Consider the following 25,131-nt stretch of genomic DNA (forward strand, 5'->3'; position numbering starts at 1 on the left):
GAGAAGGAGGAGAGATGAGTGGAGACTCACCTCGAACGGATGCGGCGATGACGACCACGGAAGCGGCAGCAAAGGAGAGAAGCCGAATGTGGCAGGCAGGCAGACAGGCAGGTCAGGAGGACAGGGCGAGGGGAAATGCGGTCCAGCGGGAAAGCCGAGCAGAGATCAGGACGCAGGAAAGAGCGAGCGGAGCGGGAAAGAACCGAGCCAAGCCGAGCAGGAAAGAGCAGGAAAGAGCAGGAAAGAGCAAAGAAGGGCAGGAATGAGCCGGTGGAGAACGACCGAGATGGGCAATGCGCAGGGGCAAGATGGATTCTGGGCGGGGACAAGGACGGCAATGGGTGAGTGGCGGTGGCGGATCACAGGGCGACGCAACGGGGACGGCGACCTGGCAAGATGACCGAGACACAGCAACCTGGGCGAGATGGCCGAGATGGCCGAGATGGCCGAGTGGAGATGTGATTGGCAAAGGCTGTGATGGGCAACGAGGCGAGGGCCGTGATGGGCAACGAGGTGACTGTGAACGAATGCCGGGACTCGGCACTTTGGAGCAGCCACGATGCAGAGTGGCAGAGTGGCAGAGTGCGGGCGAGAGGCCGGGGCAAGCTCGGCAACCAGGAGAGCGGCCGGGCCGGGCGAGGATCGGTGCGGGAGACGCTGCGGGAGACAGTGCGGGCGGCGGGGTCGTCCAAGTTGGAGGGCCCAAGTCGGAGGACCCATCGAACGACGGGGCGGGTGGAGTGCGGCCGGTGGTGTCGGCGTCATGTGCCCTGTTGCGGCCGCGGGGTTGCGCTTTGGCCGAGCCGGACAGATTGCGGGGTGGACGGCCAGCGAGGCGGACAGCGTGCGAGCTGGTCGCATTCTGGGGACATGATCCCTGGCCATGCCACAGACACAGCTCGGCGATATGTCAGAGCACATGATTCAGGAAGAAATGCTGCAACCATCGACGGACTGCTGCTGGCACTTGCTGCCACGACCCCGGCACCACCAGCACCATCAGCACCACCAGCACCATCAGCACCACCAGCACCACCAGCACCACCAGCACCACCAGCACCACCAGCACCATCAGTCCGACCCCAAGAAGGTTGCCTCCTGGCGCCACGTCCCATGCGGCATCAGGACCCACAAGCGCTGGCCACCCCCATGGGCCGCCTTGTCTGCGCCGCCCCCACACAAGCACCGACCGCGCACACTGCGCACGCCGCGCTGGCTCGACAAGGGCCAGGGCGCGAACACCAGCGCCCAATCGACGGCGCCACGTGACAGGAATGGGCCTGCCGGCTCTGCTTCATCGGGCCCTCACTTGGATGTGAGTCGCTCTATTGCCATTACTGCTGTTGTTGCGGTGCACGAGCAAAACCCGTGGTGAAAACTCCTCCTGGCCCCCTCCTGGCCCCCTCCTGGCTCCCTCCTGGCCCCCTCCTGGCTCCCTCCTGGCGTCAGTGGTACTTTTGGATGATCTCCCGCCCGGCCTTGAGCTGCCCAATCTCGCGCCTCAGGAGCTCGTGGTGTTTCTGCAGCTCGTATACAGCCTTCTCCTGCTTGACGATCTCGGCTCGCTGGGCACTCATGCTCTCGCGCAGCAGAGCAAGGTCGTACTCGAGCTGTCGCTGCTTGGCTTCCTGGCTCTGCAGGATCGCTCGCTCCTTGTTGATTGTGGACCGCCGCTTGGCAACCTGGTGGTGTGCCTCGGCTTCCTTGCGCTCGAGGTCTCGGATGATATGGCTGATAGCATCGGGCTGACCAAAGAACATCGGGCTCGTCCGGCACTCGTCCAGATCCATGTGGCAGCTATGTTTCCCGTCCGCCGCGGCCGCGATGCGGTGCTGACTCGGGAAGCCATGTGGTGGATGGCCACCTGGGCCAGAAACGGTATCCCCGAAACCATTGATGGTCACTGCGACCACATCGCTCGTCCGGCAATACGCGGATCGCTTGACGCATTGTAAGGGCTCGCTGCTTTCGATGCGTCGTTTGCCGGGCTTGGATTCTTCCTGAGGGCTGCTGCCATTCTCCAGCACGGCGTTGTCCTCGGACATGTCCATCACGTCCCCTTCGTCGCTGTCGTTGCTGCTCTCACTTTTGGGTTCGCTCTTATTGCCGCCACCGTCGTCGCGCCGTGCGACATGTGCCATCAGCTGCGGCATGTTGACTTTGAGGCGGCGGTGGTAGTGGCTCTTGAGCTGCTCTGCCGATTTCTCAACAACCGCAAGCTTGTTGTATCTGTTTGGTGGCCAACCAAATATGCCATGAGACACCCCATCAACCTTCCTCGATGCTGCTTATGCCCCCCGCTGAGGTGCCTACAAGTAGCTCGGACCTGGCGTCGCTGCATGGTGGCAACGGTGCCAAACAGAGCACTCTACGGCATCGACCTCATCGCTATGGGAGAGTCGGAACCTACTCGATGCAGAGCTTTGTCCAGAACACAAGGCCATTGCTTGAGAACTGAGGAATCAGCCTTGCGAGCGTCAGGCTGTCCTCCTCGCTGCGGGTCGGATCGGTGGTGGAGACATGATCAGTTCACCATGCGTCAGGGAGGTGGCAGATGCATGGATATCCTACGATAAACCCCTTCTACTTCTTGCACGGTATCCAATGCATAGATCAGCGTGTTCGCGATATGTGAAGAGCCTATCGGCGCAAAGGCCCCATGCCCGCAAGTTGATATATCAGAGAATGAGGGAGGGGGTGTACCTCCAGCCAGCCGGCCGACTCTCGGGACCTGTTCGGCTTGACAATGCAGCCGACACGAGTTCATCGGTGCCATTGCCCTTGAGTTTGCGATTGTAGTGGCCCTTGAGCATCTCTGGCGTTCTCGGAACTGATGCCACTTTGTTGAATCTGTGGGTGCATCCGGCGCATATATAGACTGCAGTGAGAACGACTGCATCGAAAGATGTCCCACAAAGCATCATCAAGGATCTTATGACGGATAGTTCGAATCGCTTGGCTTCAGCAGCTCATGGTGCCTCTCTTACTCTGGACATATCCTCGACCACGAGATGGTGCCGTGGTGTGTGTGCTGCGGTATCAACTCAAGGAGGACTTTGCTGTCGTCATCGCTAGGCATGAGTCAACGATAGATGTCAGCTAGGCGCACACAGCCCCGGAGAGCAGAGCGACTGAAGCACCGGGTTCGACCGAGGGCAAGAGATACCTGAAGGTGGTAGAGACACTCTTTGGCGCAATCACCATCTCGACCGGCGTTGCTGGCCTTGGGGCCCGTTTCTGGCCAACTCGCGATGATCTTCGTTGTGCTCCGTCCGACGGATGCTCGTCCAAGGATCCCGTGTCGCCAGAGGCAAAGTCCAGCTCGGCGACTGGCAATCCGGACTCGCATTCGTCGTCCGTGTGGGGCTCGAGATCGCTTTTGTGGCTCTTTATGCTTGCGTCGCTCGCTGGTCGGATATGGCTACTGTCGCTGGTATCCTCAGTTTGGCTGTGGTGGTTGCGGCCGACGGGAGCGACTGTCCCAGGGGAAGTCGGCTTGCTGGCTTGCAAGCCAGAAGCGCGAACCCGCTGGCGCGCTTCGTCCTTCCGGAGCTCCTGGACTTGGGTCTGCAGAAAGGCATGTCCGTCGTAGATGTTTTTGACGTTGATCATCGACATGAGCTTGCGGAATCGTTCGGCCAGAGCCTTGTTGGACCGGGGTGCGAACGAGTGCTGCGCTGACCACTCGTTGTATCTGCGAGGGTTGGAGAGAGGCAGTGTGTGAGCCTACGCTATCTTTGGTCGCTGATGGCTGTGGAGGGCAGCAATAGCGATGGTCTGAGTGATGGTGATGGTGATGGTGATCTAAAGGTAGTGATGAGTAAAAGCCGACAAAGAATGGCCAGCTGATACTGACAAGCAATCATGAGAGCCAGCAAGGGCAGCAGGTGCCTCAAGCAGCATCCAGTACTTACATCACAGACATGGCGTGCCAGTCAATAGGCGACGCCGAGTTGCACACCAGCTCCAGCAGCATTTCCGATTCTTCAAAGCTGCGGAGTTGTACGGGTATAGGTGAGTCTCAAATTCGGTGACGCTCTGACGGTCGGCGAGATCGGTGAGCCCCCGGCAACGGTACCGTCGTGGGAATGACTCCTGTGCAAGTGGTATCGAAAGCAGCGGCGCTGGCAGCATCGGCGTGGGGATGCGTGCGACCACTCACTTGTAGCAGTGTGTACTCATGGGCCAAGATGAGGTGGCATCTTCGAACTGATTGCCCAGGAAGGCCCGAAGATGCACAAAGGCCGATGGATCGAGGGGAAGGTCGCCTGGGCGGGTAAGCAGGTCTGTACTGTTGGGCGACGGTACCAGCGGAGAACCTGGCTGCGAGGATAAGCCGTCCCGGGCCGCGTTTTCAAACTCGCTGTGGGCCTCTGAGTCTTCCTGATCCGACTGCTCGTTATACGAGATAACCTTGGTTTTGGAGCGCAGAGAGATGGAGCTATGGGGCTCTGGGATGCTGGCGCTTGCCGAATCTCGGTGGCCCTGAAGGAATCGGGCTCTGAACTCGAGCGGGTCCTTTGACGGTTCGGGGGGGCTGGCCAACAGCTCGGGATCCTGTGCAAACTCAGGACACGAGGCGGACTTGGGCGAATCGCCTCGGCTTGGGGTCGAGGGCAGGTCGCCTCCCAAGTAGCCGTCGGTTGGGATGGTGGGAACAGGGTCGCTGGCGTTTGTGTCCTGCATGCTGGGCACCGCGCTCCTATGAGGAGCGGTGCGTGTCGACAGGAGCGACGATCATTGCGGCGGTAGTGAGCCAGGGAACGGGAGTCTGGCGTGCTCGCGATATCGACCCCTCCGTCCTGGCCGTGATCATTCCAGGGGTAGTCGCAACAAGGACAGGGTGCCCGACACGCCCGGCCCGAGACACTGACGGCCAGCTGGCAAAGGCTCGGCGCTGGCGTGTCTCGGGGAGGGGTTCCCCGGCTCGGCGCACCCGCGGGAACGGATGCATGCGACGATGCGAACGACTGCAGAGAGGAGGCCGTGCCGGGGGAGGTCACTTACGATCGGCACTCGCGATTGAGGTGGGAACGGCAAGGCCGGAGGGGTGCAAGATGCAACGGCCCAGGAGTCGATTGGCCGTGAGATAGCGAGCAGAGTGCACCCACAAGACACCGGCGTCACGTCGGTCCTTCGGCAAGAGGCAGGCGGGGTTGGCGCTCAGACCCCGTGCGAACCGGGCCGGTCGCTGGCGAGCGCTGGGTCTCGGCCGATCCGCCGAGGAGCCAGGCGGCACCACCGCCCGCCAGCGGCAGGGTCTTGGGCACCCACCGGACGGACGTGCTGCAACTGGCGGCTCGACGCTCACAGGATCGGTGGGCACTCGGCCTGTGGAGATTTGTTCCCAGCAGTCGATGGAGATCCGGGCCAGCAGCCGTCGCCCCAGCATCGACCGCGATGTGCTTGCTGCTGACGGAGCACTTGATTCCACGACCCCGGCTGAGGCCATATGGGCTGTGGGTTCCGTCGATCGCAGTGCTGGTGCCGGTGCGACGCAGTAACTCACTGAATCGGTGGGACCTGTTTATTCCGCTCGTCCGCTCGTCCGTCCATCCTGCTCGTCATGCTCGTCCTGCTCGTCCTGTTGGTTTGATTTGTCGAGCCGGCTTGCTCATCCTGCACCTGGATCGAGCCACAAATGCGCGCCCACGTGGCGCAGCACGACCGGGGCGGATCGGCCGTTTTTCTCTGACGTCAGAGAAAAAATTCTTGTTAAAAACATGAGCGAGAACGAAAAATCGCGCTCTCGGGGCCACCTCGGTCGGCGAGAAGAGCGAGCAGTCTCTGGCGAGAGACCCCCGAGGGAAGGCGAGAAGCCTCTCGCCGTCACACACACACACACACTTTGCACACACACACTTTGCAAGGGAGTCAAATACCTCCCATCGACCATCCCAAGAGGGATGGCAACCCCGAAGTGGACTGCCCAGAATATGGGCGACCCGGCATCCACTGTAGAAATACTCAAGGAACGGTGCAAGATACTTACAGTCTATCCAGAAAGAAACGGGACACTTCCCCTTCTAGGCTTCAGATGTCTGAACCCCGCTGACTGACTTGTAGGCCCAGTGGGCAAGCCATGGCATTGCACTCCTGTCTTCGTTGGCAATCTCTTTGTTTTGGTTGGTTTGGGAAGCACAGTCTTGAATACACCCGGTCGATCTCCTGTGGCGATGATCGACTGGCATACCGAGATCATGTTCCTTGAGGCATTGATGTCTCGATCCCACAGCGTATGGCAGCTTGCACAGCTCCGGACAAAGTGTGGTTTCTCGATATCAAGATGCTCGACCTTCTCGAGTCGCTTGGCTTCCCGACAATGTGAGCACACCTGGGATGTGTTGAACTCGTTCACCGAGCACACATGGATCTTGGAGACGGATCGGTCTGGTGGGCCTCTCTGGTGGTGGTGGAACTGCTCGAAATACTTGGCGAACCTGAGTCTCCTGGGACTGGAGGCATATCCCTTCCCCTGTTTCCAGGAGGCATTCCCAAAGGCAATCACCACCTCGGTCTCCGGTGGTGCCTGGTCGATGACTTGCTTGCACATCTCGTGGACGGTGCGCTGTCGCTTGCCGTAGAGATCGAGTCGCTTGAATCGCCGTCGCCGGGTCAGGCTGAAGTACAGCTGTTTCTCCAGCATGTCTCCATTGAACACATGGCGAATGTATTGCAAAAAGGGGGCTATCCCGGGGATCTTGGGACTTGGTGTGGTGCTCATCCATTGCTGCAGACCAAGGATCTTGTGGGTGCTCTGGACCCACTTGGTCGCCTGGGTGATGTCTTTCGCTTGCGGGGAGCCATCTGGCGAGAAAATAGCGACGATGGCTGGTCCTGCCCTTGGGGAAGAAAGAATCTCCTCAAAACCAGCGCATTTTGGGCAGGGAGTGATGCTGTTCACAGTGGCGTCCTCGATTCAGATCCAGAAACGCATCGCTCGCTCAATCAGTCGTGGGAAGACATCTTGTCAAGGTGAGTCTTGCCTGATAGCCAAACGATCATGTCATCTCGCTGACACACAGCCACGCTTGACTAGGTTTCCAACCAGAGAGATTCAGATGGTGGTGGTACTTGTCCGCAATCGGAGTGGAGCTTCCAACAATGATACAATTGGTCATTCCTCCACACCAATCGCCCACCACCACCGTCAATCGGCTCAAGACGATACCAAATGCCGTCAACCCACAGTGGATTCATTCCAACTTTTGCTGCGCCACAAACAATGTGACTTTCAGGTGACCGAGATGAGCAGCCGTGAGGGGCCGGAAAAAATTGATATCGTGCGCGGCGCCGAAAACCATACCACCACTCGTCAAGCTGACAGCACCAGCACCAGCACGAGCAGCAGCACCAGCAACACTCTCTGCCCACCATGTCCAAGCACTCCATCGTCGTCCTGATATCTGGATTTGGCTCGAACCTGCAGGCCCTCATCGATGCCTCGAAGCTGCCAACGGCCAACTTTGAAATCTCGCTGGTCGTCTCCAACAAAAAGTCTGCCTACGGCCTCGAGCGGGCCGCCCAGAACGGCATTCCCACCTTTGCCCAGTCCCTCAAGACCTTCAAGGACGAGGGCAAGACCCGTGTTGACTTTGACGTTGCCCTCGCCAAAGAAATCCTGGCCCGATCGCAGCCCAAGCTGATTGTCCTGGCCGGCTGGATGCACATCCTGTCGCCCGAGTTCCTGTCCTTCTTCCCCGGCAAAGTCATCAACCTGCACCCCGCCTTGCCCGGCCAGTTCGATGGTGCTCATGCCATCGAGCGAGCCTTCGAGGCCTTCAAGAAGGGCGAGATCAAGAACACGGGCATCATGGTTCACAGGGTGATTCCCGAGGTGGATCGCGGCGAAGTCATCCTGAAGCAGGAGATCCCGATACTCGATTCCGATACCCTGGAGGCTTTGGAAGAGCGCATCCACAGCCATGAGCACCAACTCATTGTTGCTGGAACGATCGAAGCCCTGAAGGCCCTGTAGAGAGCCGTCCGCGGTAGCGAAGGGCTGATACTGAAGCCCACCGTACTCGAGATGAACGTTTGCCGAGTATGTATTCGGCCATTTCACCATGCCAGAATCATGTCTACGGCGCATGCTGCCGCCTGGACGGGTCCGAACTCAATGAAGCTGTCGTGGCGGGCCGTAAGACCCTCCGCACTATCCATCTCCACTAGATTTCCTTGGGAAGGGGGAGGGGAGTGCCGTTGGTTCCAGCAAATCGCACAGCTGGCTCCTGTGGCTGATTGAGAGGAAAGCGGAACGTCGACGGCTCCAGCAGCTTGTGAATTGCTGTCACTGGCAGGGTGTCGAATGCCACCACCCACTGAGCATGTCGAGCTGCCCCAATCCTAGAGTCAGCCTCGAGGTTGTCGGCCGGCCCTGTCTGAGCCTGGGGGTCTCTGCTGCTGTGGCTCGGGCAGGCTCCTGGGCGATCGTCTGCCCCATTGCCGTCCATCAGCGCATCCGCATCGCCGGCCCCGGTCCCCCTACAGTCCATTTGCTTGTCCTCATGCCTCCGAAGCAGGTTCGGCCTCTGTCGCCTATCAAGCGCGGATCGCAGAACAATCTCAGCGGTGGCCGCTCATCGAGACCAGGATCGCCGAGCCGGAACAAGCCCAATGCCAAGACAAGCTCGCTAGTCCAGCTCTCGGGACCGACAATAGCGCCGCCCGAAGAGGTCGAGATCCCAGCAGAGGATCTCGAATACTACAAAGAGGTCGGGACTGCGAATTGCATTGATCCAAAAAGCAAAGACTGCTCTGTATCAATCGAGCGTGACGGAGGAAAGACCTCTGACTCTGGGAAGGAGGAAAGAAAGGGCCGCAGACCATGAAACGCGTCCGTTTCATGGAGGTCATGGCCCGGCGTCTATTGCTCGGTGTATCCTTCTGATCCGTGCGGCTTCCCATTGTCCTCACATTGCGTCTCGCGGACCGGACCGGACCGGACCGGACTCTGTCCTTGATCCTCAGGTGTTCCTTCTGTTCGACAAGGACGGGAACGGTAGCATCGACATGGGAGAACTCAAAGATGCCATGCAGTCGATCGGGGTGGCGGTCAGCGAAGACGAGGCCAAGCGCATGATCGGGCGCATCGACATGGACAAGACAGAGACAGTCGACATGCCCGAGTTCTGCAAGATGGTGCGTCCGCAGCATGCATGAGAGACGAGTTGGCTGGGTGGCGAGCGGGCGGCTCCTCCGCCTCCCAGAGGAATCCTTTGGCGGATGATCCCCCGAGCGTGTGCGATCTGGGCTGCTGCTCGCTCACATTTGCCATATTGGTTCTATGGCCTGTTGGCTCTCGGGCGGGTGCCACCAATGCTTCAGATGTACATCATGAAAGGTGCTGGATTCGGTGGTTTCCGAACGAGCGAGGAGCTGCGTGAAGCCTTCGTCGCCATGGACATTGGAGGCGACGGCGTGATCAGCCCTGCCGATCTCATCATCGTGATGGACGGCCTGGGCGAGCGCATGAGCCAAGAGGAAGCCCTCGAGTGGATCAAATATGTCGACTCTGATGCCGACGGTGTTGTCGGATTCGAAGACTTTGCAAAGCTGATGCTCGAAGATTCATGAGGCACCACCAAATCTGGGTCCTGAATACACGCACCATCGATTGTCCACCATGACCGCACAGCATGCTCGAAGCGATTGATGTTACTGCCCTTGAGAATGTCTCATGGGGTATGCACCGAGCCTACAGAGCCTCTGACTATTCGGACGCCGAGAAGCCACACTATGTACGGAACTGTCCGGCTGGCTGGATGTATACTGTCTCTCAAGACGGTGTCCTTCGAAACAAACAGCAGACAGTGGTTGAATATGGAGAAATGCAACTGGAGGCTGCTCTGTTCTGCTCTGTACAAGCTGTATGTGCCGCGGGCACCAATGGTTGGGGCTGCACCAAACGGACCACTGGCTACATTATCAGAGGATCTTCTTGAGCTCTGAGGGTTGCAGAGATCACACGTCAGTCGATCGGACCAGTCCACGGCAATATAGCATTCAACACCGTCGCACACACACCGCACACATCCGCTCACAGAGCCGCTGGGGTCGGCGGTGCTTACCTTCGAGCTGCTCTGGCGAGAGAGCAGGGGGGAAGACAACCTGGTACTCGATAAATAAGCTTCCGCGCTCGCTGGGATACTCGACGTTGGGCATGCCTTCATTTTTGATCTCTTGAACGAACCCTGGAGAGCACAAGGAATTCAGAGGGTCAGAAGGCGGCGCAGTCCAGGGTATGTAGTGGAAAGCTAGAGCATCCACAGAAGAGCTGGTCCCTCGTGGAGTGCATGCTATTTCCATCGATCGGCTTGGACCAATTAGACAGAGCAGTGCGTCGGTTCCTGCGCGCCCTGCATGGGACAGCCTCCATCGGCGGGCCATGTGCACCGACCCAGCTGCACCGGTTTCAAGAGGGGCGTATCTGCATGCGGTGACATGGCCTCTGAGGCATCCAAGGCCCACCACGACCATTACCTGGCTGCGTAACGTCTGATCGGGAGACGCGGACGAGTTGTCCATCGAGGTGCTTGATCTGGCGCTCAAAGCCCAAGAGAGCCTCCTTGAGGGTGAGGATCTCCTTGGTATAGAGATTGTCTCCGTTGCGGGCAAAGACGGGATGATCCCGCACGCGGAGTGTGAAGATGAGATCGCCAGGAGTGATGTCGGGCGACTCGTCACTTTCGTTTTCGAAAACAATCCTCTGCTGGTCTGCCATTCCGCGCTCGATCGTGATCGTGAGCTGGTGCGAGCCGCGCTTGACCTTTGTTCCCTGGCAAACAGGGCACTTGGATTTGACGATTCTGCCCTTTCCGCCACAAACGTCGCAACTGCGGACAGCGTACGGGTGATGTCAATATCACGGTCGCCATAGCGCTGTCTCTTGTAGGGGACGAGGACATCGCCTCGACTACCGTCATGAGAGAGCCGTTCCGGTGCGTTGATGATCAGCGCCTCGGGCGTGCCCGTCGTCGGCACCGATAATCAGCCCACGCACTGCCCGCGTTGATACATACGTGGTCTGCATCTGCTGATAAATGCCGGGACCGAGCATCTGACGAACCACTTTGATGCCGTTGCCGCCACAGGAGTGGCACGTGTGGACATCGTCGGCATTTTTGGCTCCCGAGCCACGGCAAGTCGGGCAGATGATCTGCTTGTTGATTTCAAACTGAGTGCGGGGTTGGCAAGGAGTGTATGCCGTGGTCAGATCACGCTGCAGTTGATCGCGTCGATCGGCGAGCCGGGGAGCGCATGAGCACACTCGAGCTGTGTTGCTTACCTCGATGGTGGCTCCAAGGAACACATCCTCCAGGGTCACATCGAGGTCGATGTTGACGCTGACGCCCTTGCGCTCGTGGTGTTCTGCATGACACGGGCGTTAATGGTGGGTCGTCGGGGTTGGGGTGGCTATCGCCCAGCAACACTCGATCGGATTTGCTCTTGTACTGCGATACATACGTCGTTGGCCGCCAAATCCACCGAACCCAAACCTGAATATCGCGGTTGCATCGGGACAGTCGCAGAGTAAGCAAGATTCGACACAGTGCCGCACTGCCCATTATCCATCAACAGCTGCGAATGTCGCCGTCAGAGCGGGTGTGTGTGGATACTGGTCGCGTGGCACTCACTGGGAGAAGATGTCAAAGGGATCGCGATGTCCCCCGCCGCCTTCCTTGAGGCCTTCAGCTCCATATCGATCATAGATCCGGCGCTTCTCCTCGTCCGTCAAGACCTCGTAAGCTGTGGGTCGGCAGCGATGACCAGCAATCCGTGGACCAGCGGCCGAATGTGAACACAGGTCCCAGCAGGGCGGCATGATAGTTTCGGCATTCCCGAGGGGCGAGCGCAATCCATGCGCATGAAATAAGGCGAGGGCGAAGCGATGTCAGCTTGGTACCGAGTCTGGCCCTCGTCCACCCTCTCCAGAGCAAGGCTGGACCAGCCCATACGGGAGGGCCTTTGGCTATTGCTTGGATCACACTCCAGCACATAGCCGCTGGGTCTCTGTCCTAAGCCCCGTCCCACATGCAATTCCTATGAGCTGGCTGGCAGGGACGCAACAGCGGCTCCATACCTTCGGCGAGCTCGATGAACTTGGCTTCAGCAACCTTATCTCCGGGATTCTTGTCAGGGTGATACTTTATCGACAGCTCTTTGTAAGCCTTCTTGATTGCTTTCTATGGGTTTGGGAGAGAGCGAGGGCGAGGGTAAACAGAATGAGAACAAAGGAGCCATGTGAGAAGAAATGCGACAGCATAAGCTTTGATCAGCGCGCCATTCTTCTGCCGATCGGAAATGCATACGCATGTGGTATCCAGGCGCATCACACAGGCATGTCGACCCGAGCCATCCATGCTGTTGCCGTTGTCATCGCGGCCGTCACCGTCTTTGCTGCCAGCTTCGTTGCCGTCGCGCATCCCAATTGTTTTGCGGGTCGCTGGCTGGCTGGCTGAGCGGATTCCGAATGACAGCAGCGACGACGACGTTGGCGAGATCAGGCCCCCCCCCATTAATTCCGATTATCTTGCAGAGCATGCATAGATCGGTGCTTCAAAAACAAATTCGATCGCCGTGCCTCCATCTCGTCCTTGTCCTCCTCCCCCCACATCAGCGAGCCGCGGATCAGCCGGCCAGGGAGGGATGGGTTACCTTTGTGGCCGAGCGATCGACACCCAAGATCTTGTAGTAGTCTGTTCCAGCGCACACCAGCTGCAGACACAGGGCCAGCACAACCAGCAAGAAAACACATGAACGTGCTGCGGGCCACTTCATCTCGGATGCTCGTGGTGGCAGCTCTTGGGAACTGGCAAGGGTGGGTCGGTTGCGGCTGCGAGCGAGCGGCCCTGATCGAAAGCAGGATTCGAGGTCCCAGCCAAAGCGCGGGCCTGGATTTGGGCGACGCGGTGCGCGCTGATTGGCGGGCAGCATGGCTCGATCCGGACGCAGCCGGCTGGCTCAGCCAAGGGCAGCCCAGCCCAAAGCGAATCGGGCCAAGCACCGCTCGCAAGACCTGAGCCCGCAAGACCTGAGCACATAGCGACTCTGTATTGCACATCTTTCACTCACTGGGCACATGGATGCCGCACAGGGCGCGATCGGTATGCAAGTCGCGTCCCGTTTCGCGGAATCAAGTGAGCCATATAGCGCATTCAAATGTTGGTGCAGTCGCCCCTCCACAAAACAGCATATCCACTTGCCGAGCGACACTCTCCACGAAGCAATCGGCCTCGCCCCGCGCTGCAGCCCATGCGTCCTTGACCCGCACCATCAGCTGGTGCAGCAGCATCACATTGGCATCCCGGTATGGCTGTGTCCGGGCAGGGACAGAGGCGCAAAAGCGCACAAGCATAGATCGGTCCTGCGACGAGACAAGAGAGCCTCGTCCTGAGGCAGCCCGGGACAGCGCTAGCACAGGTGCGAGACGCCAACGCTGTCCCTGCCATTGAAGAGCTTTGCGGGTGTCGACAGGGCCTTCTTCTGGGTCATCTCGACGTTTGTCGGAAGGGTGACGATGATGGAGCGGTCATTTCCGTACTGGAAGTTGTCCGAGACAACGCTTTCCGAGTAGAGCTTGATACCGTAGTCGTAGAGCTTGCCCTGCTTGACTCGGCGGAAGTTCCAGGTGACGACATAGGGGCCTGTCGATGTGACGATGAAGCGCTCCTCGCCGTCGCCGCAGTTGAACTTTGCGGGGGTGAAGTTTGGGGCTCCAATCAGGGCCATATGCTCAAGCTTGAGCTGGAGACGCTTCGGCGGGTTGCGGTCGTTGACGCCCATGGGCTTGTTGAAGCCGATGGAGCTTGTGTTTGTCTTGAGCTGGGTGTCGAGCACCAACAGATACGACTTGCAGGTCGCGACGACGTACCGGCCATCATCGCTAACGTCGATGCCGATGATGGGATCGCCGATGCCGGGGAACAGCGTCTTGGCCCGGGTCGAGAGCTTGTTGTACAGGCGGATATCGCCGTTGGTGCTGGCCATGGCGAGGGCCCCGAGGTTGTTGGTGGCACCGCAGGTGAAGCCCGTCTTGCTGTCGTACTGCTTGGTCTCGGTGTCGACGCGCTTGTTGCCAGACAGTCGCGGGTCAATGCGGAAGATGGCTTTGCTGTTGTGGCCCAGCAGCGTCTTTTCGGGGGTCATCTGCGCGTACTTGCTGACGGGCAGGATGTTGAGCACGGGCATGTATTCGTCCACCTTCCATTCCTCCACAACCTTGCCGCGCTCCAGGTCCATCCGATAGACGGTCGAGGACTCGTTTTCTTTCATGAGCAGCAGCGACGAGTCTTGCTCGTGCAGAACGGCCTTGGCCGGGGTGAAGTGTTCATTGCCGAGGGTGCGGATGTTGTTGATGGTGGTTTTGTGCTGCAGCTGGTCGTCGTCCGTATATCCAAAGACGCCGAGCTTGTCTCCACGGACGACATACGATTGGTTGCTGCTGTATCCAACGACCAGGGAGCTGTTGGTATCCTCGGGTTTGGCGAGGCCGCGATATGAGTGGTGCTCCTTCCCGCTCCGCAAGGACTTTGCCGCACCCTCCTCAGTGTCCTCCTCGTCGTCGTCGTCACCGTCTTCGGTTTCCTCGTCGTCCTCATCGGAAGCCTCGCTGGGCTCGTAGCTATGGCTCACCAGCCGTCTCGGTGTCTCGGGCTGGGCCGACGCACGGCTGAGGTTGAGTCGCTCGAGTTGTTCATCCAGCTCCGAAGGCTCGGGTTCGCCCAGGAATTCGGGTTCGCATTCCTCTGGCGACAAACCCTCCTCTTCCTGCTCCTCCTCCAGCGAATTGTCGGTATAGGCGTGCATCAGATAGCTTTGGTCCGTGGTGCTCAGGGGTGCTCTGTGCTTGCTCTCGTAGCAGGCGGTGACGACGAGCTGGTAGAATTCTTCAAAGTGTTCGGGCGCGGCAAAGGTAATCTGGAAGGAGTAGACGGGCTGCAGGCTGACGGGATCGTACCAGGCCCAAATAAAGGTGTTCTCCTCGGGGCGGAAGGTGAGGTTCATTCTCTCGTCAATGACCTGGCTGATCAGCGGGCTGTCGTTCTCGGAGATAAGGAGGTGGTATTGGAAGCGCTCGGGCTGGATGATCTGGATGTGAGCGGAGGCAAGCATTTCTCGGAACTGGCTGATTCGGCCGTCGTAGACATGGAGTGACGCATTGGTGCTGAGGACCGATTCGCCCTGAGGGACGCTGTGGAGCAGAGACTGGGTTTGCTTGGTGGCCGTGGGTTTGGGCGGAGGAACCTTGGGCTCTGCCTTGACCGACGAGGTGTCTGACTTTGACGACCGCGAAGGCGTCCCCTCGCGATAGGGCTGACGGGCCTTGGACGGAGTAAGCGGGCCCGTGCTGATGGCCTGCGCCTTGAGGTTCTCGGCATAGGTGTGGAGCAGCTCCGAGTCAACCTGCAAATAGTCGGTCTGGTGCCCGGCCTCGTAGATGCAGTTGTAGACGGCCGACTCGAAGGTCTCCAGCAGGGTCGACGACGTGTTGATGTCGGTCGAGAACTCATACCCGGAGCGCCCGCTTTCGTCGGTCGGATCGAGCCATGAGAAGATGCAGGGGGACTTGCCGCGCTTCTGGAACATCATGCCCTCGACCAGGGCAAAGGTTCGCTCGTCCTCGACGGACTCGGCGAGTTCATCCTCGTTGACGAGATTGTCCTCGCCCTCTTCAAAGACCCGGGTGACGACGAGCTGGTACTGGTGGGGGATGGAGGTCTGGCGGATGCAGATGTCGCAGTCCTTGAAGACGCATTGGCGGTAGTTTTTGGCGGGATGGATGTGGAAGAGCTGGCCGGACGGGAGCTGGACAACCTTGGAGGATGACGAGCCCCAAATGATGGATTTGAGGGTCGAGACCAAGAACATGGTGGTGCGATGCAGCGATTATCGCAGAGCAGAGAGGTGCCGAGAGGTGCCGGGGATGCTGGGGGATGCTGAGGGACTCTGAGGGATGCAAAGACAAGCCACGGGCGGGGTGCTGGCGGCTGATGGAAAGGCAGGCTGGACGGAAGGCGGAGGTGCAGCCCGAGGACAGAACTCATCTGTCCCGAAAAGGACATAGTGGAACACGTGACATATGTGTGAGCACACGTGACAAGTGGCTGACGATCTTGGATGGGCCAGCGGATGTGGGGTGCTGCCAGCAAGCGATGGCGAGCAGGATCAAAGCAGCTGCCAGCCGACCCTCTGAGGCGAGAGGGCGTCGCGGACACTTGCAGAGGCAGCTCGCCGCGACTGGCCGAATCCAGCCAATGAGCAGCGGCGTCGCCCGTGGAGCGGGAATCTGGTGGCGGTCGGAAGGCGCAGCCAATCGCACGGCGTGGCGTCGAGCACGGGGCCGTGTGCGACCGAGCTTCGGCGGGATCGGGCGAGGGGGCGGCGATTGTGTTCTCGGTTGGTCTCGACTGCGCGCCGGCGCCAGTGGATGCATCGCGCCGCACGGTCGCCGGGCCACTGGCGCGGGTCCCCCGTGGCATCGAGCCGCAGTCCGGGGCCCGCGTGTCGGTCGCGGCGACAGCAAGGGCCCGTGCCACGACCACGCCGCCAGGACGCAGCACAGGGCTGTGTTGCTGGCGACACAGGCCGCCATGCCCGCGCGCCGGTGGTTTGCCGTTCCCGCGGCCTGGCCCGCTGCCAGGCTCGATGCAGAGCACATGGCCCCGGTGCGATGGCATCAGCAGGGCGACGGTGCCGCCCTTTCCGTGTGCATGCGCTCGTCGGCATCGCAGCCCGCCACCACCAGCATGCCATTAGCTGGCATGGATTTGTCTTGGACATCTTTTCGCATGGGCCGCCTTAGAGAATATACAAACTTTTTTTTCCTGTGGGTTTATTGAAGATGGCCGTCTGAACACATGCAGCAATGTTTCGTTTTTCGAGGTTTTGCAGTTTTCGATCTGGTCCGATATCGGTCGGCGAGTGTAGATGTATGGAGAGCCAGCAGACTGCTGGCAGTATGCGATCTAGCGAAAGTATGAGGTCTTGATGGTCAGTCATCAATCTTGAAGAGGTCCGAGGGGTGGAGCATCGAGCTTTCGTTTTTGATTTCGGCAGGGAGACGAGTTGACGAGTTGGATACTCGGGGGGTCCAGGGGCCAGCGTGACCGCCAAGAACAGGCGCGCGAGTGTCGCAATCAGTCGACGACTGCAATAAATAGGATCTTAAGTTAATCGAATCGGCAGGCGGGGAGGACGGGAGGAGCTTGAGGTTGTCGAGGCGGGGGGGAGGCAAGGAGGTTGAGCGAGGGTGAGGCGGATTGGATATAGGAAGCGTGGTTTACCCAAGACGAAAAACGAGTCGAGGGAGGGCAGGAGAGGGGAGGGAATCAAACGGCTTCAAACGGATTTCACAGTTCAACAATCGCTGGGGAGAGGAAGGAGACTACTCTAAAAAAAAATAACTCCTTCCAGGAAAATCAGGACGATGGGAATACAGGATAAATAAGGATTAAGCATGTGCAGAGCACGACCAAGCGCAACGGCGTGTCTGCAGCGGGGAAGGGAGGGGGAAGCGAAATCGCCTAGGCGGCAGAGCATGGGGGAAGCGTATCGGGAAAGCCCGGTCTCCGTTGAGCGATACATCAATCAATCGCAAGGTGTAGCCGGACAGCCTTGGAGGGGAAGGGGGAAAGACGCAACATGAAAGAACAGGAAAGCACAACAGCCGCCAAAAGCTGTATTCCAATCAAAAAGAAAAAAAAAAAAGAGCAAGAAAGAGCGAGAAAGCGACGGGGGACGGGAGACGGTAGATAGGGAACGAAAAACGGACAGCAAAAGGCGAGGGGGTCAAGAGCAGAAGAGCGAGCGGCAACAAAAAGATGGCGGGAACGAGGCAAGGAGAGATCGAATCCAGGAGTATGCGGTACGCTGCAGCCTTTGGCTTGCTCAGGCTGGCGACACGCTGAGTATGGACTCGTCCAGGATGATCCCTAGAATCTTCTTTGCCCTTTCGTCGCCTCCGTCGGCCAGGATCTTCAACTGTGCCTCGCAGTTGTTTTCTCCGCCGTTTTCTGGCGACTTGACGTGCCGTCCGAGGGCGTCGCGGCGGGCAAAGGATTTGCCACATATTGGACATGTATGCGGCTTTATCCCTCTGTTGGAAAGCGAGCGAAGCAGGCAAAGTAGAGTATGCCAAGGACAGACACGGTCAGGTTCGGTCAATGTGGCGGTCGACTGGAGGAAGGGAGTCCCCCCTGAGAGCAATCGTATGAGCAGCATGGGCACCCAAGGAGAGCCAGCCAGGCAATCTGGCTCTTTGATGCAGCAGAGCGATACATACTGATGCAGCTTGACGTGGCGCTTGAGGTCGTTTTTCCGGGCAAAGGACGATTTGCAGTACTCGCAGCCGTACGGCCGCTCGCCTGTGTGGCTACGGTAATGTGACTTGAGATTGTACGGGCGGGTGTAGACTGTGGAGGGGGATGGGCAAGGAACGGTGACGGATTAGTCTGACGGCTCGACGTGGTGGGAGACGGACATGGCCAACGCTTTCGACGCTGGCAGACCACTCATTCATCTGGATACACTTGGATACACCTGAACATGTCTGGATACACCTGAACATGTCTGGATATACATGGGCCCGTTTGATATCCACTCCACACAGGCGCGCGGCGATGGCACTTACGCTTGTCGCAGCCGGGGAAGGGGCACTGGTACATGACCGTCTTGTGGGTGGCTTTGGAGGATATGCTGTCCGAGAGGGTGCTGAGCAGCTCGTCCGTCATCTTGATCGGGATCGGTGGCGGCATCGACTCGGCCGAGAACAGCTGGTCGGCAGAGGCACCAAGGCCGTCCTGGACGCCGAGAGAGTCGAGCGACGGCATGTTCTCGCTTATCATCGTCGCGGCCCGCAGCGACGACTCGGAGCGCGCCGGCGAAGTGTTGCGCGAGGAGAGCTGGGAGGGAGAGAGCCGCTGGTTGGGCGAGATGCTCCGGGTGCGGCCCTGGAGGCCAGGGTAGGGACCATAGTCTTCGCGGCGGGACGATGAGCGCTGGCTCGGGCGGAATCTCAGATCCGGCGTGGAGCAGTAGTCCTGGGCGATCAGGTAGCCTTTTTGGTCGGGGGACGAGTAAGGGAAGGTCGCCAGGCTGGGGTCGTCTATCGGTATTGACGAGTCGAAGCCGTGGCCAAGGTTGATGCTGTGCAGGTGGTCATCGTGGGTGGCGTCGGACACGGAGCCGTTGTGGTGGTCGTGTGCGAACGAGTCCTGGAAATTTACGAGCCGGTGCTCGAAGGAGCCGTCGTAGAAGGGTGACGAGGGCGAGACGGAGGGCGAGTGGCTGCTGTAGAACGAGACCGGCGAGCCGAACGAAGTGCCGGTGGGCGACGGGATTGTTCCGATGGCACCGGAGGGAACGGTGAGGATGTAGTGCTCCTGGCCGGGTTGGGCAAAGGGCGAGGCAACATAGACAGGACCTTCGGTTGAGTGGGCCAAGGTGACGTTCCTGATGGATGGGCGAAAGCAGAGGCGGGTAAGCATGACAGAAGGGAGGGCGAGGGCAAGAGGACCAGAGCGGTTGGAGGATGGGGAGACAGGGCGGGACCAGAGCAGGATATACCACAGCAATCGGGGGCACAAGCACACAGCCCAGGGAGGAGGTCGACACAGCCCAGGAGAGGATGCGCAGGCAGCGGGAGGATGACTGATACTGACCGATTCAGTGACATGATGGTGGTAAAGTCGAGCATGCCATCCGACAACGGATAAGCACCGGCGGCGGCGGCGCCGTTGGGCAGCGACATGGTCTCGGGTATCGGGTTGGCCTCGCTCCAGGCGGCCGGCAGTGCAGCACCGAGGTCGAGGTCGGGATGCTGCATCGAGCGCTCCAGGGTCGGGAGGATCAGTGCAAAGGTCGGCACCGAGGCCGGGGGATTGATGATCGTGGGGTTCAGGCTCTGCGGGACCAGGATGGGCTGTGTCTGTGTCGGAAGGGGCTGTGGGAAGAAGCCCGATGATGGAGCCAGACCGGCGTTTGCCGAGGACGACGGTTTAGTCCAGCCGGCGGCGGCCGAGGAAGAGCGGGGAGGGGCCGTAAACCCTGAGAAGGGAGGACGGGTGGTGGGATCGCTGGGCAGGGACATGGTATGAGGATGCTTTCGACCAAAGTCGAGGGTGATGTTGTGGGTTACAATCGATCCAAAGGGCGAACACTTGGGAGAGTATGGAGAGCGAGACCGGCGCGAGGGCAGCGAGAGGGTTTTATGGGCTCGAGCGAGGGCGCCAAAAGACAAGAAAGGGACCACCAGCGCGGGGTTGCTGGTCGGAAAGCCAGAGCCGAAACAGACCTGCAGCATTATCGTGGGCGCCACGGGTAATCTATTTCGATCCACGGGCCCACGCCAGACAGCGAGAGCGAGAGCGGGCCAGAGCGAGTGTCGAAGTGTCTGTGAAGTGTCTGCGAAGTGTCTGCGAATAGCTGTGTGTGTGTGAGTGTGTGTGGAAGTGTGTGTGTGTGTGTGATATATAAATATATGTGCCGCTGAGCGAATGAGCAGACAACCAGGCCCCCGAGTCGCGTCGGCGTGCCCGCTGTGTCACCGCCAGGGCTTCTGGTGACGCGGGTGACACACACACACCACAGTGTTTTCTGGCTGTGGACTGTCTGCCATGGGCGCGGCCGTGACGCGTGCGCGCAAAACACGGCCAGCCCGCCAGGGGGACAGCAGACAGGCCAAAGAACTGCTGCCTGCAACGAAGACCCACTGCCATTGGCGGCGGCCAGGCATGCACAGCCGCATGGACGCGCACCACCTCAACAACGGCCACAACAGCAACAGCGACCACAACAACCGCAACAGCAACAAGGCGCGCCTGCCTGGCCAAGGGGCCACTCGCCTCGCCTCTGACTCAGGGCGCGTCAGCCCCAGTGGCGGGGTACATGCTGCGGCCGCCCTGTGGAGGCGCGTGTCTCGGTCTGTGCGACGCGGGCTGTGTCGACGTGCTCTCCTGGCGGCGCAGGCGCGTCCCGGCGTGGGTCCGTGCGCTGTGTATGCTTGCCCAGGCCGCGCCGTGTGGTCGCCAGAGCCGCCGAGCGCACAAGGAATCGCGCGTGTGGGTGAGTCAAGCCCAGGTCAGCCGCCAGGCCGAACATTCGATCCAACAGCGACACGCCCTGGAGACTGGGCTGCCCCTGAGCGGGCCCCGCGACCGGCGCGGGTCTGTGGCTGCGGGGCCGTCAAGTCGGGCTGCCTGGTTGGTGATGGTCATGGCCGGTGGTTTCCTGGGTTGGCAGTCGCCTGGTGCTCCCCTGGGCCGACGATGAGATCTGCCAGGCCTGGACCTGTCGAGACCGATCCTGCCATGGGTCGCCGTATCGCACCATTGGTGCTCCAGCGGCCATGGCGATGCAGCCAAACCACACGCATCACCAGAGCGGCCGGCCGCTCTTGTTCGCAGCCGTCCTCGCCGGCACCAGGACAGTTGCCCCTGCCCAACCTTGGCGGCATCGGTTCGTGGGGGAACGGTGTCGCCGGCGGCCGGCCTGCGGATGCGGCACGGCATTCAGGCAAAACCCTGCACGAGAGAGACGCATCGGCGGCCATGGCCATGTGCACGCTTGTCGCCTGGATCTCCGCATCTGCCCAGGCCGAGCAATACGGACGGCATCAACTCACCGCGAGTTTGCACCACCCCCGGCGCCCTGGCGGATTCCCCCCCTTTCATTTGTGTTGCCCATCGCAGCAGCCGAGGAGTGCCCGAGGAGTGCCCGAGGAGTGCCCGATTGGATTGGCGGCGGGCCACTTGCGCAATCGGGACCAGCAACCATATCATCTGCCAAAGGCGCTAATCCCCAGCCGAGGAATGCTCCCATGCAACCTGCATCTCCGCACCTGCATCTCCGCGCCTGCCCAGGCCAATCCGATATCGATCCTGGTGATGTTCGACCGACAGAGCCTCCGCCAGCAAGGCCACTGTCGAGCCACCTCAGCACACGCATGTCCTCGTGCAGTCTCTCGTTTCCACCCCCAGAGCACAGCACTGGTCGCACCGGTGCACCCACTGCGAGTACCGCCCAACACACTCAAAGTGCATTTCCACCACCGGCTCGGCAAGGCGTCTCCTGCGTGTCCCTCTGTCCTGTGTCGTCATGGCTTCCGCCAAAGCCCCCCCTTCGCAATCTCTTGCGTTTTCGCTCCTTCTCGTTGGCTGGCGCCGCCCTGTATCACGTCCCTGCTCGGCATCCCTTGTCTCGTGACCTGCGACATGTCGCACGGCCCTTGTCCAAGCCGCCTCGTCGCGCACCCAAACAACATGTCTTGCTTCTTCGAGGGAACACCCACCGGCGCAGGCCTCCGCTCGCTCCTATATAGATGCCCTTCTCCTGCCGCCTGTCCTCGTCCGTGCCCCTTCCTCGCTGCTGCCCGACCCCCTCATCGCAACGCTCGCCTCAATGAGACTCTCCAGCATCGTCCTTGCCCTCGTTGGCGCCAGCGCCGCTCTGGCCTCCCCTGCCCGCAACTGCAAACCCTGGACCGCTGGTGTCGAGCTCGCCACCGGCGACTGTGTTGACTTTGTACGTTGCACGGACACATCACCGATCTCGGGCCGGCGTTGGTTTCCACAGCGTTCCGTCCGCAAGTGCGCATGTCGCTGACTTGGGCCGCTGGCTGCTGCCGAATGCCCATGCTCCCACCCCATCGCTTGCTGTAGATGCTGCCCTGCCTAATCCTTCTCTGCCTTTAACACACACTATTGCACGCTGCAACAGAACGGTCAGTCGTGGTCTGTTCTCCAGCCCCACCTCGCCGAGGGCGCTCCTTCGACCGACAGCACTCGGTTTGCTCAGCTGGTCAACATCCAGGCCCGCCAGCACAAGGTCTTGCAGCCCAAGAAGCCTGCGTCGAAAACAACCAAGGCCAAGAAGACGACTACCACCAAGCCCGCCAAAACCAAGACCACCAAGACCAAGGCCACCAAGACCAAGAAGACCAAGACTACCACCACCACCACCACCACCACCACCACCACCACCACCACTACCACCGCCAAGGCCACCACCAAGACCACCAAGGCCACCTCGAGCGTTTCCACTCCCACGTCCCTGCCCGTCTCTGGAAAGCTCTTTGCCCCCTACGTCGATGTCGGTCTCTGGCCCCCCTACGACCTGGCCGCTGCCTCGACTGCCACCGGTGTCCGTGTCTTCACTCTGGCCTTTGTCGTCTCCCAGGGCGGCAAGCCCTATGTCGCCGGCTATCCCCTTGAGCAGCAGTGGTTCGACGACAAGGTCCAGGCCCTTCGTGCTGTTGGCGGCGATATCATCCTCAGTTTCGGCGGCGCCGTCGGTGTCGAGCTCGCCCACGACATCACCGACGCCAACCAGCTCAAGACCACCTACTATTCTACCATTGATCAGTTCAACGCCACCTACATCGACTTTGACATCGAAGGCGGTGCCGTTGCCGATACCTCTGCCATCGACCGTCGCAATGCCGTCCTCGCCACCATCCAGAAGGAACGTCCCCACATCAAGGTCTCGTACACCCTGCCTGTCCTCCCCACCGGCCTCGACAACAACGCCATCTACCTCCTGACCTCGGCCGTCAAAGCCGGCGTCAACATCGACTCGATCAACATCATGACCATGGACTTTGGCAGCTACAGCGCCCCCAACGGTGCCACCGGCATGGGTGGTAAGTCTCGGAGCGAACCCGCCGCCTGTTGTCGCTATTTGCGTGCCATATCTGGATGAATGCTGCTCGCTTTGCTGTCCATGCACTCAACTCTCCTCAACTTGCCACCGCCCCTCTTCTCAGACTACTCCATCAGCTCGGCCAAGTCCACCTATGCCCAGGCCAAGCAGGCTGGCGTTGCCAACCCTTCGATCGCCATCACCCCCATGATCGGCGTCAACGACCTGAAGGATGAGATCTTCACCCTCGCCAATGCTCAGGAGGTTCTTACCTTTGCCCAGCAGACTTCCTACATCAACGGCATCCGCATGTGGAGCAGCAACCGCGATAACGTTGGCGCCTCCGGCATCACCCAGGCCCAGTACGACTTTAGCAAGATCTTCAATAAGCTCTGAGCAAATCGCGAGCGTCTCTAACTTGACTCGTCTTGGCTGCACAAACCTCCACTTTTCTCAAATCTCATCCGTCCTCCATCACTCGTCTTTCGTTCCTATTCTGCTGAGACTCGACTACCTCCGCCCGTTTCCCTACAAGCAAAGCCACAAGAAATAAAACAGATCACTTTGGCAGCCTCCGAGTGAAGACCGCCGGTCGCTCTCCGATCTCCACAATCGACCTGCATACTGTGATCATGTTGCGCGCCGCATTGACGTCGCGATTCCACACTGTCCGGCGAATGGTCATGGCCAGCGCGCGATAACATTGGGTAACAAAATATTCGATGAATGGTCAAAATCCCGGGTGTCCCGTTTTTTATTGGATTGCCTGTAAAAGACGTGCTCCCCCCCCCTAGACCCTCGTATCTCGTCCACGATCCTTGGCCGGACCTTCCCACCCACCCTCTAATTTCCAAGGGTCTCATTTCTCTTGCCGCCATTTCTGGTCTATGCCGACCAACCACACCGCTACTGGGCTTGATGTCCGAGCGATTCGGTCGTATTTTTATGCTGCCTGCCTGCCCTTGTCCTGTCCGTACGGTCTTGGGAATATACAAATACAGATCTTCGAAGAATGACGACAACAAGCCCGCAGAGATTCAGGCTCATCGAGTAACCCCACTTGAGCTTACAGAGCATTGTGACAGAAGCGGTAGTTGATGTGAGGCACACTCAGGAACACTATTTCTCGCGGCCAGTCCGGTCTTATGTTGGTGGGCATGACCAGGGCCACGACCAGGGCCACGACCAGCGAGTCTCCGCAAATGCAGACACTCCAAGTCAGGACAAGAGGCCATGCCTGGAATCAGGGAGGAAGACGCAAAGGGCAGAATCGGTGTATCTCACAACGGCCAATCGATGCCGCCCAGCCAGACCGATCAACATCATTCAATCCACACAAGACTGTATGTCTGTGCGGTGGTGATTCATTGCGCCCAAATCAGTGGTGCCCTCCCCCAATTTTACCATCGCTGCGGACCGAGTTGGCATCAAGCCTCTTCAACAACAATCACCCGACCGCCCGAGGCGAACACGATCAGCGCACTCCTTCGCAGC

At 59.6% G+C, this 25,131-nt stretch overlaps 8 protein-coding genes across 8 annotated transcripts; 3 read left to right on the forward strand and 5 right to left on the reverse strand.

Moving 5' to 3' along the window:
* Positions 1–1,445: 1,445 nt before the first annotated feature.
* Positions 1,446–4,766, reverse strand: BJ171DRAFT_603590 (uncharacterized protein; the record flags this gene model as incomplete). Its single annotated transcript, XM_053115174.1, has 7 exons — positions 4,163–4,766; positions 3,915–3,992; positions 3,167–3,694; positions 2,988–3,071; positions 2,704–2,850; positions 2,411–2,494; positions 1,446–2,229 (listed from the first exon to the last, which is right to left on the reverse strand). Exons 1-7 carry the CDS (start codon positions 4,684–4,686, stop codon positions 1,446–1,448), a joined length of 2,229 nt encoding a protein of 742 aa, XP_052962328.1. The 5' UTR covers positions 4,687–4,766.
* Positions 4,767–7,313: 2,547 nt separating this feature from the next.
* On the forward strand, positions 7,314–8,169 carry BJ171DRAFT_528209 (phosphoribosylglycinamide formyltransferase). The gene has a single exon (XM_053112692.1). The coding sequence runs from the start codon at positions 7,376–7,378 to the stop codon at positions 7,976–7,978; it is 603 nt and encodes a 200-aa protein (XP_052962329.1). The 5' UTR covers positions 7,314–7,375; the 3' UTR covers positions 7,979–8,169.
* A 798-nt stretch (positions 8,170–8,967) lies between these two features.
* BJ171DRAFT_430098 (calmodulin) lies at positions 8,968–9,576 on the forward strand (the record flags this gene model as incomplete). The annotated part of the gene is made up of 2 exons (XM_053107888.1): positions 8,968–9,145; positions 9,344–9,576. Coding segments are annotated over 2 exons (411 nt in total), but the record flags the coding sequence as incomplete, so codon positions are not given.
* A 64-nt stretch (positions 9,577–9,640) lies between these two features.
* On the reverse strand, positions 9,641–12,874 carry BJ171DRAFT_464602 (uncharacterized protein). The gene is made up of 9 exons (XM_053108544.1): positions 12,658–12,874; positions 12,083–12,185; positions 11,637–11,748; positions 11,467–11,498; positions 11,288–11,370; positions 11,022–11,176; positions 10,483–10,835; positions 10,071–10,193; positions 9,641–9,947 (listed from the first exon to the last, which is right to left on the reverse strand). The coding sequence occupies exons 1-9, from the start codon at positions 12,778–12,780 to the stop codon at positions 9,928–9,930; spliced, it is 1,104 nt and encodes a 367-aa protein (XP_052962331.1). The 5' UTR covers positions 12,781–12,874; the 3' UTR covers positions 9,641–9,927.
* A 160-nt stretch (positions 12,875–13,034) lies between these two features.
* BJ171DRAFT_528211 (VID27 cytoplasmic protein-domain-containing protein) lies at positions 13,035–16,165 on the reverse strand. Its single transcript, XM_053112693.1, has one exon. It carries the CDS (start codon positions 15,868–15,870, stop codon positions 13,414–13,416), a length of 2,457 nt encoding a protein of 818 aa, XP_052962332.1. The 5' UTR covers positions 15,871–16,165; the 3' UTR covers positions 13,035–13,413.
* Positions 16,166–17,889: 1,724 nt separating this feature from the next.
* Positions 17,890–18,435, reverse strand: BJ171DRAFT_430046 (uncharacterized protein; the record flags this gene model as incomplete). The annotated part of the gene is made up of 2 exons (XM_053107884.1): positions 17,890–18,097; positions 18,284–18,435. Coding segments are annotated over 2 exons (360 nt in total), but the record flags the coding sequence as incomplete, so codon positions are not given.
* A 566-nt stretch (positions 18,436–19,001) lies between these two features.
* On the reverse strand, positions 19,002–20,160 carry BJ171DRAFT_269301 (uncharacterized protein). Its single transcript, XM_053106796.1, has 2 exons — positions 19,784–20,160; positions 19,002–19,452 (listed from the first exon to the last, which is right to left on the reverse strand). Exons 1-2 carry the CDS (start codon positions 20,087–20,089, stop codon positions 19,159–19,161), a joined length of 600 nt encoding a protein of 199 aa, XP_052962334.1. The 5' UTR covers positions 20,090–20,160; the 3' UTR covers positions 19,002–19,158.
* Positions 20,161–22,321: 2,161 nt separating this feature from the next.
* Positions 22,322–24,033, forward strand: BJ171DRAFT_637488 (uncharacterized protein; the record flags this gene model as incomplete). Its single annotated transcript, XM_053115726.1, has 3 exons — positions 22,322–22,521; positions 22,717–23,638; positions 23,762–24,033. Exons 1-3 carry the CDS (start codon positions 22,399–22,401, stop codon positions 24,031–24,033), a joined length of 1,317 nt encoding a protein of 438 aa, XP_052962335.1. The 5' UTR covers positions 22,322–22,398.
* Positions 24,034–25,131: the final 1,098 nt, after the last annotated feature.

This window comes from Polychytrium aggregatum (assembly GCF_025602895.1).
Source record: "Polychytrium aggregatum strain JEL109 chromosome Unknown BJ171scaffold_65, whole genome shotgun sequence".
NCBI classification, from domain to species: domain Eukaryota; kingdom Fungi; phylum Chytridiomycota; class Chytridiomycetes; order Polychytriales; genus Polychytrium; species Polychytrium aggregatum.